The 14665-nt window shown below is 50.4% G+C and overlaps 2 protein-coding genes across 3 annotated transcripts in view; both read right to left on the bottom strand.

Moving 5' to 3' along the window:
• Positions 1 to 48: 48 nt before the first annotated feature.
• Positions 49 to 5299, bottom strand: PIM2 (Pim-2 proto-oncogene, serine/threonine kinase). 2 transcript variants are annotated; one of them, XM_004376859.3, is made up of 6 exons: positions 5064 to 5299; positions 4826 to 4935; positions 4100 to 4150; positions 1886 to 2258; positions 1249 to 1425; positions 49 to 1150 (listed from the first exon to the last, which is right to left on the bottom strand). In XM_004376859.3, the coding sequence occupies exons 1-6, from the start codon at positions 5122 to 5124 to the stop codon at positions 987 to 989; spliced, it is 936 nt and encodes a 311-aa protein (XP_004376916.1). In that variant the 5' UTR covers positions 5125 to 5299; the 3' UTR covers positions 49 to 986. The 2 variants fall into 2 exon arrangements, with proteins under 2 accessions (XP_004376916.1, XP_023587633.1); XM_023731865.1 differs by lacking the exon at positions 1249 to 1425 and having other exon boundaries at positions 857 to 1150; positions 5064 to 5202.
• Positions 5300 to 8493: 3194 nt separating this feature from the next.
• The window catches only part of OTUD5 (OTU deubiquitinase 5), a 32526-nt gene continuing 26354 nt past the window's right edge, over positions 8494 to 14665 (bottom strand). Inside the window, exons 7-10 of the mRNA XM_023731840.1 lie at positions 12271 to 12474; positions 10141 to 10342; positions 9939 to 10052; positions 8494 to 9546 (exon numbers count right to left, since the gene is read on the bottom strand). Of these exons, the coding sequence (XP_023587608.1) occupies positions 9425 to 9546; positions 9939 to 10052; positions 10141 to 10342; positions 12271 to 12474 (642 nt within the window). The 3' untranslated portion in view covers positions 8494 to 9424. The remainder of the gene's footprint in view (positions 9547 to 9938; positions 10053 to 10140; positions 10343 to 12270; positions 12475 to 14665) is intronic.

The following is a 14665-nucleotide window of genomic DNA, read 5'->3' as shown; positions in this document are numbered from 1 at the left end:
CAGTATATATTCTATAAATGCCTTGCTAGATCTACGAATGGGCAGTCATTTCTGATTCTATTACGTTTATTAAATAGTGGGCCTCCACACATGGCTTTTTAAATAATCCAGGCAGGGGGAAAAGGGAGAGGAGAGCACACTTGGAGCTCCCCACCCCCAATACATAAGTATTTACATTTCCTTAACTGGACAATCCTGGCTCCTAAGCAGCAAGAATCTGCAAAAGTTGGAGAGGGCCCCAGAAGAACAGGCAACAAAACTTATTTCCCCCTTCCAATCCCCCCGAAAAACATCCACCCCATCCTAGTCTCTGATGTTGCCCATCTCCCATTCCTTCCCACGTCATGGAAGTAGGGTTTTCTTCACCAGAATAAGAGCACTTGGGATAACAGTTAGGATCCCCTCACCAAAAAAAAAAAAAAAAGAAAAAAAAAAAGAGCCCTGGGATAACAATAGGGCATTTCCTCCCCCAGAATAAGCAACACTGGGCTGAGGTAGGCAGGCAGCTTGACTGAATATGGGACCTTAGACTAGGGGAAAGGGTCCCTTGTCAAAATAAGAGCTGCTGGGGTATTGGAAAGAAAGCACCCTTGCCCAAGTAAGGGCATCTGAACTAAGTGTGTGTGATGATAGTAGGAGGTGCCAGTGTAGGGGTTGCAACTCATCAGAATAAAAGTCCTGGAGCTTAGAATGGAAGTAACTTCAACCAAATAAACATCCTTAGCAAAATGGGAAACAAGGAAGTCCCTGCTCCAGAAGAGACCACAGGTTCTCTGAGGAAGGCTCCTTAGCAGGACTGGGATGGGGACTGGGCAGACTTGGCTAGGTCCTCTGACCGCTGATCCCCAACCCCTGTAGTAACACTATAGATCCCCCCAGTAATACTGGATTTTTAATGACCTGTAAAACCAGGTCAACAGATGTCCAACTATCTCTGTAGCAGGGCCATGGGATGGCTATTTCAGCCAGTGAGGGCCTGGGTAGGCCTAGGGCAGCAGGGACCAGGCCAAGGGGGTGGGGTCTCCTTTGGGGGTGCTGAGGGGTGCATCCTCGGCTGGTGTCTGCATCCAGGGGTCCAGCAGGATCTCTTCCAGTGAGGGCCGGGCAGAAGGCTTGGGAGCCAGGCACCGGCGAATTAGGGCACAGCAATCTGCAGGGCAGGAGCACAAAAGGGAGATTAGCAGTCAGGGGGACACCAGTCCCTGGGAGGGATGGAGTTTGCTGGGCTAGGGCCGGTGAGGGCCTCACCTGGGGAGACGTGGTCAGGGAAGTGGAGCTCAGCCTCCAGAATCTCCTGGTCCCTCTCGAAGGGAATGTCCCCACACACCATGTCATAGAGGAGGATACCCAGTGACCAGACAGTGGCCGGGAGTGCATGGTACTGGTGTCGAGAGATCCACTCTGGGGGGCTGTACACCCTTGTCCCTGCATGCAAGCTGAGGGTTAGACCACTCTCTGATAATACCCTTTTCCTACACCACTCTCCCCAGGAAGTATAGTCCCCTCACCAGAATTTAAGAGCACTCATTATAAGAGCAGGGTCGCCTTACCAGAATAGGAGCACTTAAAATATAACAGGGTCCCATCGCAAGAATAAACATGCTTAAAGTTAACACTAGGGTACCCTCATCAGAATAAGAGTGCATTCAGGATAGCAAGGTCCCCTCACCAGAATAAGAGCCCATAACAAGATCAGGGCATTGTCTGAAGATGGACTTTATCAGAGAGCAAGGCTTGAGAGTCCACAACATTAGAAATCAAGAACTATATAAAGGTACAGTATGGGTCAAGGGTACAGTATGGGTCCAGCATTGGAGGTCAAAAGTCAAGAGGTCATAAAAATAAAGATAAAAAATTCCCCCAGTGAGATTTAGGCAAGTCTTACCATCAAAGTCAGTGTAGGGTTCATCATGAAGCAGGGCACCGGACCCAAAATCAATGAGTTTGACACAGCCCCGGCGGAGGTCCATCAGGATGTTTTCGTCCTTGATGTCACGGTGGACAACTCCACAGGCATGGCAGTGCCGAACGGCTGCCACTACCTGGGCAAAGAGGCAGCGGCTTCGGCCCTCACCCAGTGGGCCCTGCTCTGTGATGTAGTCAAAGAGATCCTGGGCAGGCAAAGGCCGCTCGAGGACCAGCATGACGCCCTCTGGTGTCTCAAACCAGTCAAGCAGGCGAATCACACCAGGGTGCCCACCACCTGCACCCACCTTCCATAGCAGTGCCACCTCGAGTGGGCATGCGGCTGAGTCTGTCTGGGGGGAGCAAGCAGGGAGAGCAATGAGAACGTATATGTCAGGCCAGTGGCTCTCAGGCTGACTTCTCACATGGACTCAAACCACAGCTCCTCAGCCACCTATCTGTGTGGCCTTGAGCAGCCCATTTCCCTTCTTGGGCCTCAGTTTCCGCTTCTTAAGGGCTCAAACTCACAGTGACATTGAGAGGGTGAAAGAGCAAACAGCCTACACACATCAGGCATATAGTAGGAGCTCAGTAAATATTTGAAGAATGAAAGTGGTTCTTAGCAAAAGGCCTTCAGCAGAGGAAACAATAAATACTATTATATAATATTTTATGTTTTGTTCACTGACATATCCCAAAAGATTAGAACAGTAGCTTGCACACAGTAGGTGCACAATAAATGTTTGTTAATAGATGAAAACACTTTATAGCACAGCGTCTGACATGGATCACACTTTTATGGTGTGATTGTTTCTGTTCACTGACCTATCTCAAGCACTAGAACAGTGCCTGGTAACAGGGTAACCATAACTAGTTGCCATCGAGTCGATTCCAACTACTGGCGACCCCACGTGTGTCTGAGTAGAATTGTGCTCCATAGGGTTTTCAATGGCTGATTTTTTGGAAGTAGATTGCCAGGACTTTCTTCTGAGGTGCCTATGGATGGACTCAAACCACCAACTTTTTGGTTACCGAGCCCATTAACCATCTGCACCACCCAGCGACTACAGTAACAGAGTAAACCAAAAATCAAACCCATTGCCGTCGAGTGGATTCTGACTCAGTGACCCCATAAGGACAGAGCAGAACTTCCCCATAGGGTTTCCAAGGAGCAGCTGGTGGATTCAAACTGCTGACCTTTTGGTTAGCAGCCGAGCTCTTAACCACTGCGCCACCAGGACTCCAGTAACAGAGTAAGGCTTAATAAATACTTGTTAACAGGTGAAAGTAATTAGTAGAAAAGGACCTAGCACAAAATAAGCTCTCAATAAATATATAATATTTTGCCAGGTACCTAGAATAGTGCATATGTTAAGCAGCTGAAAGTGATTAATTGCAAAGGACCTAGCACAAAGTAAGAACTCAATAAATGTTATCGTGTGGTATTTTGTCACTGTCACCAAGCACCTAGAATAGTGCTGAATGACAGTACTCAGTGGAACCTGGAACACAGTAAGCCTTTATGATGAACCCAAAGCCTGAGGCATATGGTCGGTCTCAATGAAAGCCATAAATCTTACTGGCCACAAAAGCCACCCCACCCACTCTAGAAAGCTCAGTACAGGCACACCGATGGCTAGAGGCAGCCTTTCTCCCTGAGGTGGGGCCCTCTCCCGGCCAGTCCACTAACTTGAACAGACTCAGGTTTTCTCACGGTAATGCAAATCTCACTGCTGCGCAGGCGCACCCTTTCCCTCTAAGTCCCACGGCCTGCGCAGGCGCAGTCTCCCCAAAGCCCACCAGGGGGCGCTCCCGCCTCTACAACTTGCCCAGACCTGCCCTGTTGTCCGTTAGCTCTCCAACGGCAGGAAAGAGCAACCACCATCACCATGGCAACCAGTGACCTCTGACCCTCTTTCCTCACCAGCATGCCCTGCGGGCAACCCCCAAAGCAGTGTTTGGCGGGTGGGTGAGAAAAAAAGGTTGGAGGGGAGAATCCAGGCTCTAGGGGAACTGAGGTGAGTCAGAACAGTATGGGGTGGTGGGTATCAGCTCAGGGGTGTAAACAAGGGCTGGTAGTAGTGTTCTCACCTTAAAGGGCCCAGGGAATCATCCATCCCCTAGAAAGGAAACGGGTGAGTCCATCCTCAGAGATGGGAGTCTATAGGTCAGGAAAGACTCCAAAGATACTCACCGAGGGGAACCAGCCCAGCACACGATTCCGGGGGATCACTTTGATGGCCACCTGGGGAAGATGACCAAGTGAGGGGACCAGCAGGTGACCCCCAGGGCCCTCCCAGTCGACTCTCTGCCCACTTCCAGTGTCTCTCCATCAGCCAGCACCCTAGTTTTTCTGGTTCCCAACCACACCACACCCCATAATGAGCCAGGGTTTCTCCCCTGCCCTCCTCCAAGTCCCCAGAACCAAGTTCACCCCCTCACGATCCTTAACCCTGGGGTCTCCCTTCTCAGGCTTCACCATCCCTCACTTCCAAGTTCTGAGTTCTGAATTTCCGAACACCCCAAATCTTCAATCAACTCTGTACTAGGGTCTTGGTCCTCACGACTCCACACTAGACACCTGCCTCCAAAATCCCCAAAATCTCACACCTGGGTTCCCGACTTTCGCACACATACACACGTCCCTTGGATCCCGGGTCTAGTGTCTTTATGACCCCCCATTCCCTAGTCTCACTCCCTGGACCTCCAAAATCATCGCTCTAAAACCTACCCGCCATATACCCACCTGAATCGTCCCTCCCCGCCCCCACACACGGGCATCCCCAGCAACCGGATCTTGGTTCTCATGACCCTACTACACACATTGCAGGCTCACTCCCCCATCAGCCAGCATCCCGCTCCCCGGCCCACCACCCACTATACACACGCCTGACCCTCCCAAGACCTTCGTGGTGAATACCTGGAGTCGGTCTGCGACACGGTGTCCCGCGAAGACAGTGCCGAAGCCCCCCTTGCCCAGGAGGGGGCCGAGTCGGTACTCGGCCTCAAAAGCTTCCCGATTCTTGCCTCCTACGCGGGCGGAGGCGAGGAAGTCAGGGAGGCGACGCGCTTAGCCGGGCCGCGACCCCCTCCCCTCGCGCCACCCCCCGGTACTCCAACCCGCCCTGCCTGCTCGCGATAAGGGAGGCTGCGCTCACCTGGGGGCGGCATGGAGGTCACGGGGGGCGCGGGAAGCCCCTGCAGAGGTTTGGTCAACATGGAGGAGACGCTGCGCAGATTGGGCCCGCTGAGTCCGCAGGGCGGGGGCGCCTGGGGCAGAGCGGCCGCGGAGCCAGGGCCTGGGGGCGCCAGGATGGAAGGGAGGGAAACTGGTGGCCGGGGCACGCCAGTAGACCGTGCAATGTTAGGATCCACCGCGCGCGCCAGCGCCAACGCTTCTGAGACTGGGCACGCGCCGCCAGGGAGAGTCGCCTAGGGCGACGGCCCCGCCCTCTTGGTTTTGGTCAATCCGGACGCGGCACCTGCTGTACCCCAACCAATAGGAACCAATCTCTATTTGCATACCACCCTCAATGTTTAAGTACCCCTCTACGCAAATATGAGCCTGGTTCTTACGCGGGGCGGGGCATGCATGCAAAGAAGGGCGGGCGCGAGGTGAGACGCACGCGGTTCTGGGAATCCCTTTGCAGCACCCGCGTTTGTTTTAGTTGTTGCGCGGGGTTGATTTTTATACATACATGAAAACTTTTTAAACAATATCTGCGCCGCCTCCTTTCCTAGGAAGTGAGTTTACCACAGCCATCTCGAGATTAGCGTGGAGATAACGCCAGTCCTGGCTTCTAAAGATCGAGCCTGTGGCTATCTACGATCTAGTCAGATAGGTGCTCCTCGCCCAAGTTGAGCGCTCTAGGAGACTGGCAGCCTACACCTCGGAAACTGAAGTCAGGGGCCCTGGAAGAACCGGTCCAGCTTCCAGGAAGGGGTAACCCCCTCCTGACCACCACCAGAGAACACGCTGGTCAAAGGCAGCGTTCCCACACGCCCACAGGGGCGGCCTGTCCCGTGTTTTGGGAGCCCTGGTAGCCCAGCGGTTAAAGCCCTCGGCTAATTGAAAGGTCTGCAGTTCAAACCCACCAGTCGCTCCGCGGGAGAAGAGATGTGGCAGTCTGCTTACGTAAAGATTTAACAGTCTTGGAAACCCTATGCGGCAGTTCTACTCTGTCCTATAGGGTCGCTGAGTCTGAGTCCACTCGATGGCAGCGGGTTTGGTTTTTGGTTTTAACCTAGCCAAACTTGGCTAGACCTGGCTGTGGGCCCAGTCAGCAAGTCTAGAATCAGGAACGGCAAGGGAGAGTGTTTTCATAGGGTTTGAGGGCGAGCTGGAGTGGAGGTGGAGTGGGGCTGTCCTTCTGGATTAGACAGGGACTGAGAGAAGCCAGGAGAGGCTGCTAGGGAGGTGGTTAACACCCTCAGACACAAAGATGTGAAAAGCAGACAGCCAGAGAGGCTCTCCACCCCAGGAAGAAGGACGTGCACTCCAAAGACGCACACAGAAAATGCCATGTAAGATATAGACACAAACATGCACTGTTCCATTCATGTAAACTTGTCCTAGACACACAGAGACATGCACTGTCAGAGACTAACACACTGCCTGGTAGGCACACTGTCAGAGAAATAGTGATGTCCCAGAATGACACCCAGAAATGCAACTGCTTGTAGCAGAGACACAGAGTTTCAGAAATAGACACCCAGAGATGCGCTGTTACCAAAGACAGGCACTCCAGACAGACACGCATAGACTGACATTCCCATGTGACAATGATACACGCTGACAGAACTTGTCACTAAGGCACGGGCAGCATTCAGACATGCATGGTCACAAAAAGACTTGCAATGAGACCCAGAGTCTGACACAGGAAGATACAAAGATGCTCCAGAGACACACATGCACTGCTTCAAAGGCACACATATATACTGATGTAATGGACCCACAGAAATACGCAGTGTCACAAAGATGGGTAGACAATGGACCTGGCCACAGACACACATGCACCATCAGACACAGACATACAGCCTTGTCACTGAAACAAACTGTCCAGAAATAGCTCCCCAGAATCTGCCACAGGAAAAAACACATACACCCTATCAGAAACCACAGATGCACTGTCACAGACCCACACTTGTGTCAGATAGACACACAAACTGTCAGAGTCCCACAGTTAGCATCTGACACATCCCTTGTGTCTCACACACACACACACCACTGGAGACACTGTGAGATGCACATGAAGACTTGGACTCACTAGTCACACAGACAACACCCGAAAAGCAAATACACGTATGTACTTCCCCTTATTCATCCATCATTTATTAGGGGTCTACTGCAAGATTGCCAGGCCCTGGGGAAGGGGGAATGGATATTAGAGATACACAAATGAGTCAAGAAGTTTATAGTACAGCTCCTGGGGGAAAGGGAGTAGAGATATATTTGTAGACAGAGGGAGAACGTCAACGGGGTCACACAGGGCTTCTCAGGTGACCCTTTACCAGTCTTGAATGACCGGTTGGTGGCTGGGGACAGGGTAAAGGCAAATTCCAGACAGAGGCAAAGGAAACTGGACAGAGCAGCAAGGAGAGGTAGGCAGGTGGGCAAATGGTGCAGAAACTTCAATGCTAGGATAATAAATAATACCCACTAACATTTGCACTCTCAGAATGTGCCAGGCACTGTGCCCAGTCGCATATTACACTGACCATATGCATTCTCTCTCGATGCTCACAACCAGAGAGCATGAGGTAGTAGACATTAATGACCCTGTTTTATAGATGGGAGAAGTGAAACTCAGAGAGGCTAAGTGATTTGACCAAGGCCACACAGCTAGTAAAAAGCCAAGGGAGGTTTTAAACCAACTCTCCAACATACACATGCTTGACCACTGGACTCGAGAGACATCCCTCAGACACACAGCCAGCCACACCCTCACCTGCAGAGCCAACACACATCCTTCCACAGGGACCCATTACAGAGGCAATGATAATAAAACACTTGAGCAAAAACCGGGAGGGGGGCCGGCAGCCATTCTTCTCTGCCTTAGCTTTGCCCCTAGAAAGGGCAGGGACAGAGGTGTCAGAGGACTAGGGGACATGAAAAAACACGGCTTGGGCTGTTCCTCTGCTGCTAAAACCCAGTTGGAAAGGCCCCTCTGCTCTTTTCCACAAAACTGATGTTGCTACGAAGCGTCAGTTGTGCCTTTCCAACTCACAAGAAAAGAGCAAACATTTATGGCGCAAGAGGCAGGCGGAGAAGCTGGAATTCAGACAGGAAATTCAGTCCCTGCCCTCAAGGAGCTCACAATTCTCTGTTCCTAGCACCCCCAGGAAACAGGGTGGGCAGGCTGCATTGGTGCGAGGAATGCATAGGGGCAGCAGGCAAAGATGGAGCTTTCTTGGTGGCAATAACTTTAGTAAGTGAATTAATCCAATATGAACAAATTCCAGGCCCCCAGGTGGGCCCTACTGGGGAGCATGGGGACCTCAGATGTCAAGTCAAGGCCTGTGCCATCTCCTTTTCTGCCCATGGGCCCACCCACCTCCTGCCCCACATAGAACAGAGCCGCTCAGGGGAAACTGACATTTGGTTTTATTGAGCCAAGGACGTTACAGATGGCGGATCTTGTCAACACCTGCAGAGCACAGGTGCCCCATCTGCCAAGGCTGCTCCCACTCCCCATGCTCAAATCCTGGGTGGCGGCTATGATCCCCAAGGATGCTCCCCCCACCCCGAGATTCCAAAGAGACTGGTAGTAGTGGAAGCAAAAGGAATGCAGCGAGGTCAGTCTCATTGTCCAAAGCCAGTCTGACACGTGCTCACCCACTCCCACCCCAGCTCACACACACCCCCATAGAGCTGGAGGCCAGAACCACACCACTGTGCCCCCTCCATACCCCATGGCCTGCCTGTCCCCTAAACCAGAGAGATGCCATCTTCACAGAGCCAATACTGTTGTCTAGGTAATTTTTGATCGGTTGATTTTATAAGATAAAAGTACACTTTAATAAAGAAAAATTCAACAATGAAGGCTCAGACATTCTTGGGGTACTGGGAAGGGGATTTCCCACTTCTCTCCCCCACCTCCCTGGCATCATTTTGGGGGAGGGGACAAGTTTTTCTGATCTTGGGAGGAATGAGGAGCAGGAAGACTTTCCTCTGTCTGAATGTCTCTCCTCTGGGGCTGCCTGGCTGCCAGGTGGTTTGTCTGTGTGCCTCTCGCCTACCTTCGGCACCCTTGCCCGAGTCCCCTGTGGAATGCAGGGATGATGCTGTGCAGGGGGCAACAGGGCACGTCAGCTGGCGGAGAGACAGGTGGTGGTGGTGGTGGCAGCGATGAGAGGGGGCGCAGGGGTGGGCCAGCCAGAGGGAAGTGGGTGGAAGGAAAAGGAGGGGCAAGAGGGAGAAGGAAAGAAGGCAAGAGGGAAGAAAGCCGAAGAAGGTGGGGTGGCACCAGAGGGCAGGAGTGGTGGGGTTGGGAGACGGTCTCCAGTCCCTGGGTCTCCATCAACTCTTGTCTGGGGGTGGGTCTCTGTGCACTTTGTTTTTCTTCATACTGTCTAGGTATTCCTGTTGGGATACTGCCAGCACCGATGCTAGGATCTCATCATCATCCCAGTCATTCAGACCTGCTGGGCAAGAGGAAGGCGAGAAGGATGACATGAAGTTGAAGTTGGAGCTGTCTTGGTCTGCCTTCTGCCCACCCTGGCTCTGGAGGAACCCCATCCAGGCCCCTTATCACTCCTCTCTGAAGGGCAGACACACACACAGCATGAAAACCCCACCCAAGGCCCCTCTCACTCCATTCTCTAAGGAGAAGGCTCCCACGGGCCTAAAAAACCTCACTCAGACGCCTTCTGGGGTAGATCTCTTGGGCTGAAAAATTCCCTCCAGCACCTCTCACTCCTTTTCTTGGGAAGATCGCCAGAGCCTCCAAAAGCCCCCTCTTAGAACTTGCTTCTTCCTTGAGTCTCTCCCCAACTCCCAGCTGGTCCCTGTCCCCAAGACAGAGGAGGCTTACCAAAGGCGGAGGGGGACATCTGCTGAATGAGGGCCCGGCACTCCAGAGCAGGGTAGAGGGACACAAGGGGGGAGGTGGCCCGGTCAGCCCCGGCCGAGAACTGGCTGCTTGTACCTGGGGCAGACAGACAGTCAGAGGCAGAGCCCAGGACCCAGGGAGCACTTTCTAATCATAGCACTCTCCCTGTGAGCAAGTCACTGACCTGGTGCACAGGGTGAAGGAGGTTTGGCAAGAGCTAAGACAGTGCCTGGAGAAGGGGGCTTGATGCCCAGCTCGGCATGCAGCTCGGGGTGCTCAGGAGACGAGGCTGAACTCCGCTGCCGTGGGGACCGGCTGGTCCACTCCTCCAGGCCACTGGAGGCTGCTGCTGTGGCTGAACTACATGTGGCGCTGGCTTTCCGGGGCTGCAGTGGGGAAGGAAAAAGAGGTAAAGATCAACACCAGCCATGACCCTCCCCTGTCCCATCCCTGAGTGCTCCCTCCCTTCCTAGAATCTTTGGCTACAATCAGCTTCTACACAGGTAACTGTTATGGAATAAATTGTGCCCCTACAAAATATGTGTTGGAATCCTAATCCCTATACCTGTAGATGTAATCTCATTTGGGAACAGGGTTTTCTTTGTTATGTTACTTAGGCCCATCACTTTTGAGATCTAAAAAGAGCAGACTAGACACAGGAACAAAAAAAAGAAAAACCAATCCATTGCCATTGAGTCGATTTCGACTCATAGCGACCCTACAGGACAGAGTAGAACTGCCCCATAGGGTTTCAAGGAGCGGCTGGTGAATTTGAACTGCCAACCTTTTGGTTAGCAGCCGAGCTCTTAACCACTGCACCATCAGGGCTCCAACACAGGGACAAGCAAGCACAAATGGGGGAAACAGATGCCACATGGAAATTGCCAAGGAACTGAGAACACCTGAAACAAGGATTTTCCTCCAGAACGGACAGAGAGAGAGCCTTCCCCTAGAGCTGGTGCCCTGAATTCGAACTTCTAGCCTCCCAAACTGTGAGAAAATAAATTTCTGTTTGTTAAAGCCAGCTGCTTGTAGTATTTCTATTACAGCAACACTAAAAAACTAAGACAGTTGCCATCATTCCAATTACAGAAAGAACCACAGGACTCTCTCTCCCCCACAGGACAAAGTTTAAGCTCCTTAACCTTTCTCTCTTGCACCCTTATAGCCAACCTGACAGAAGTCCTGTTACCTCCACCTTCAAAATAAATCCAGAATCCAAATCCTTCTCACCACCTCCACTGCCAGCACCATCACCATCACCACTCACCTGGACTATGCAGTAGCCTTCTCCTCACTGGTCCCCCGCTTCCACCCTTGTCCTCCAGATTCCATTCTACACTCAGCAGCCAGGGGATCCTGTTAAATCCTAAGTCATATCCTGTCCCTCCTCTGCTCAGAATCCTCCCATGGCTTCCTCCTCAATCAGAGTAAAAGCCCAACCCCTCCACCTTCCTTGACATATGTGCTTAGCTAACTCCCTCACCTCCTGCAAGGTTCTGCTCAAATCTCTCCTGCTCTGAGGCCTACCCTCACCATATTTAATACTGTGAACTCCTACTCCCACTCAGCCCTACCCATTCCTTTTACCCTGCTCTCCAAATTTCATCCATAGCACCTCAACTAACTTATTCATTATGTTTGCTGTTTGTTCCCCTCTGCAATAATGCAAGTTATCACAAGGACAAGAATCTTGGCCTGCTCTGCTCACCAATGTACCCCATACAATGAGAATCGTGCCTGGCACAGATCTTCAATAAATATTTGGTGAATTATTCATTCAGCTCTTGCCAACATACGTACACAATCGCTCCAAACTCCATGTGAGTCCTCAAATGCCTGTCTGCCCTGCTCCTTCCCTGCCCTAAAAATTTAACCTTCCTCTGTGAAGCCTGATCACAGCCCCCATCTCTACTGGCCTCCCAGCCAGGGTGGAGGGCCCCACTGATGTGTCTGTCTCTCTCAACAGACGGGATCATTGAGGGCAGAGGGGGCCGGATCTGATTTTACATCCTCAGCAGAGCCTGGCACACGTGGGTCATTCAACAAAAGCCTGTGTCTCTGAAGCAATCCATCTATCTCTTGTGTAACCACCAGTCGCTGCCCTCCCTCACTCCGTAAGAGCTTGCTCTGCACAGGTATTGAGAGTTCCAAGGCACAATGCCTAGACTAAAGCCAAAATGAGGTACAGACTGAGCTGGGAACTTTCTTTCTTCCCAGATGTCAAAATGGCTTAATTTTTTCTGCCCGTTTGGGGCCAGAGAATGGGAATAATGGGTTCTCGGCCAGGCGAGCAACAGGGCTCGTGACCTACCTGGGTGGGGCCGCGGACCTGACGGGCCTGTTTCTCCTGATCCCGCAGCCACTGCAGGTAGGATTCCCGAGCCACCTGCTCCTCAATGGCCTCATTGGTGGCCTCCCAGTCTGTGGCCCGCTTCTTGTCTTCCAGCATCTGCTGTTCAATCCATGACTCCTCTGATGTTTTTATGGCATTCTTCATCAGGGACTGCTCTGCAAACTGCAAAGGGGAGAAGAACAGAGATGTGGGGTGAGAATCTCAACTTTATCCAAGAGACAACTGTCTCAGAAAGGTAGGCCCACTGGCCCCAGAAAACAGGAGACCGGAAGGCAGGTACTCTGGCCAAGCACCCCTTGCCAGATAGTCTATTCATCAGGCATTGAGAATAAGCAGATTTGGGCTATGCAGCCTGTCATTCCCAATTCCTACACTCAGAAGCCCTGGCCCTGGCCCTAAAACAATTCAATTGAGGCACTAAGTCTGGGGCAGACAGGTGCCCTCTAGCCTAGGCCTTAGTTTACAAAAGCCCCACAGAACAATGACTTGAGTTTCACAATGCTCATACGCCCAGAGGGAACAAAGAGAAAAGATTACCTGAGAAGGTAACTGTGCATACAAAAGGGTAGAAGGAGAATTTGAGCATGTAAGTGGGTGGGGAAAGCAGTGTTGGTGTGTGAGGGAATGAAGGGGCAGTATTGCTATAGTGTAGGGTGCCAGGAGTTGTGGGACATTATATGAGAGTACTGTTTTCAGGCTATGAGTTGTAACAGCATTTTTAAAAAATAAAATAGAAAATATCAGAGTAAATCCCAGGGAATGAGGGTAAGTACTGTTTCCTGAAATTTTCATTTTGACTACTTTTAACATATATACACACACCACACACTACAAATGCATGTAGGCTAAGTAATTATGTAAAATGCGACTTTTTAATGTAGATAATAGTAAAAAAATATGTAAAACTCTACGTTGGAATAAGCCAATTAAAAATGGGCAACAGATCTAAACACATACCTTATCAAAGGTGATATACAGAAGGAAAGTAAGTATAGAAAAGATACTCAATCATTTACCATCAACCAAAAAAAAAAAAAACAAACCCACTGCCGTCAAGTCAATGCCGACTCATAGCACCCCTCAGGACAGAGTAGAACTGCCCCAAAGGGTTTCCAAGGCTATAAATCTTTACGGAAGCAGACTAAACATCTTTCTCCCACAGAGCAGCTACTGGGTTCAAACTGCTGACCTTTTTTGTTAGCAGTCGAGCATTTTAACCACTGTGCCACCAGGGCACTTTCATTTGTCATTCAAAATAAGAACAAACAAAACCCGCTGCCGTTGAGTCGATTCCAACTTATAGCGACCCTATAGGACAGAGTAGAACTGCCCCATAGGGTTCCTAAGGAGCAGCTGGTGGATTCAAACTGCTGACTTTTTGGTTAGCAGCCAAACTCTTAACCACTATGCCACTGGGGTTTCCTCATTTGTCATTAGGCAATTGCAAATTAAAACAACAATGAGGTACTACTACACGCCTATTAGAATAGCTAAAATCCAAAATTTTGACAATTGTAATTGCTCATGAAAGATGCAGAGCAACACGAACATGAACTCTCTCATCAACTGCTGGTGGAAATGCAAAATGGTACAGCCACTTTGGAAGACAGTTTGGCAGTTTCTTAAAAGCTGCACATACTCTTAAAACATGATCCAGCAACTGCACTCAAGTGATCTGAAAACTTATATCCACACAAAAGTTTATAGCAGCTATATATATACAATCACCAAACACTGGAAGCAACCAAGATGTCCTTTAATAGGTGAATGAGTAAACAAACTGGTACATCCATACAATGGAATATTATTCAGCAATAAAAAGAGCCATCAGAAACGAGGGGAAAAAAAGAAATAAGCCATTAAACCACTAAAAGATACAGGAATCTTAAATGCATATTACTAAGAGAAAGAAGCCAGTCTGAAAAGGCTACATACTGTATGATTCCAATTATATGACATTCTGGAAAAGGCAAAATGGATGGTAGGAGCCCTGGTGGTGCGGTGGTTTTAACCGAAAGGTTGGCGGTTCGAATCTACCAGCTGTTCTACAGGAAAAAGACGTGGCAGTCTACTTCAGTAAAGATTTACAGCCTTAGAAACCCTATGGGGCAGTTCTACTCTGTCTTGTAAGATCGCTATGAGTGGGAATCAACACAACAGCAATGGGTTTGGTTTTTGTTTTTTCACAGAGACAGTAAAAAGATCAGTGGTTCCCAGGGATTAATGGGGAAAGAGGAAGGACAAATTAAGTGGAGAACAGAGGATTTTAGGATAGTGAAACTATTCTGTACACCTTAATGCATGCAAATTAAAAATCATTTAGGAGGTCAGGGGACCCCAGAATGAAATGCAG

This window comes from Trichechus manatus, unplaced genomic scaffold (assembly GCF_000243295.1).
Source record: "Trichechus manatus latirostris isolate Lorelei unplaced genomic scaffold, TriManLat1.0 scaffold00046, whole genome shotgun sequence".
NCBI classification, from domain to species: Eukaryota; Metazoa; Chordata; class Mammalia; order Sirenia; family Trichechidae; genus Trichechus; species Trichechus manatus.
The sequence above is the reverse complement of the archived record's forward strand: the minus strand, read 5'-3'. Positions and strand labels throughout refer to the sequence as shown.

Coding starts and splice junctions, on each gene's coding strand:
- PIM2 (XM_004376859.3), bottom strand. CDS start 5,124: ATGTTGACCAAACCTCTGCAGGGGCTTCCCGCGCCCCCCGTGACCTCC. Junction 4,151..4,825: donor GTGTCGCAGACCGACTCCAG/GTATTCACCACG, acceptor CATCTTCCCCAG/GTGGCCATCAAAGTGATCCC. Junction 2,259..4,099: donor TGCTGGGCTGGTTCCCCTCG/GTGAGTATCTTT, acceptor TGCTCCCCCCAG/ACAGACTCAGCCGCATGCCC.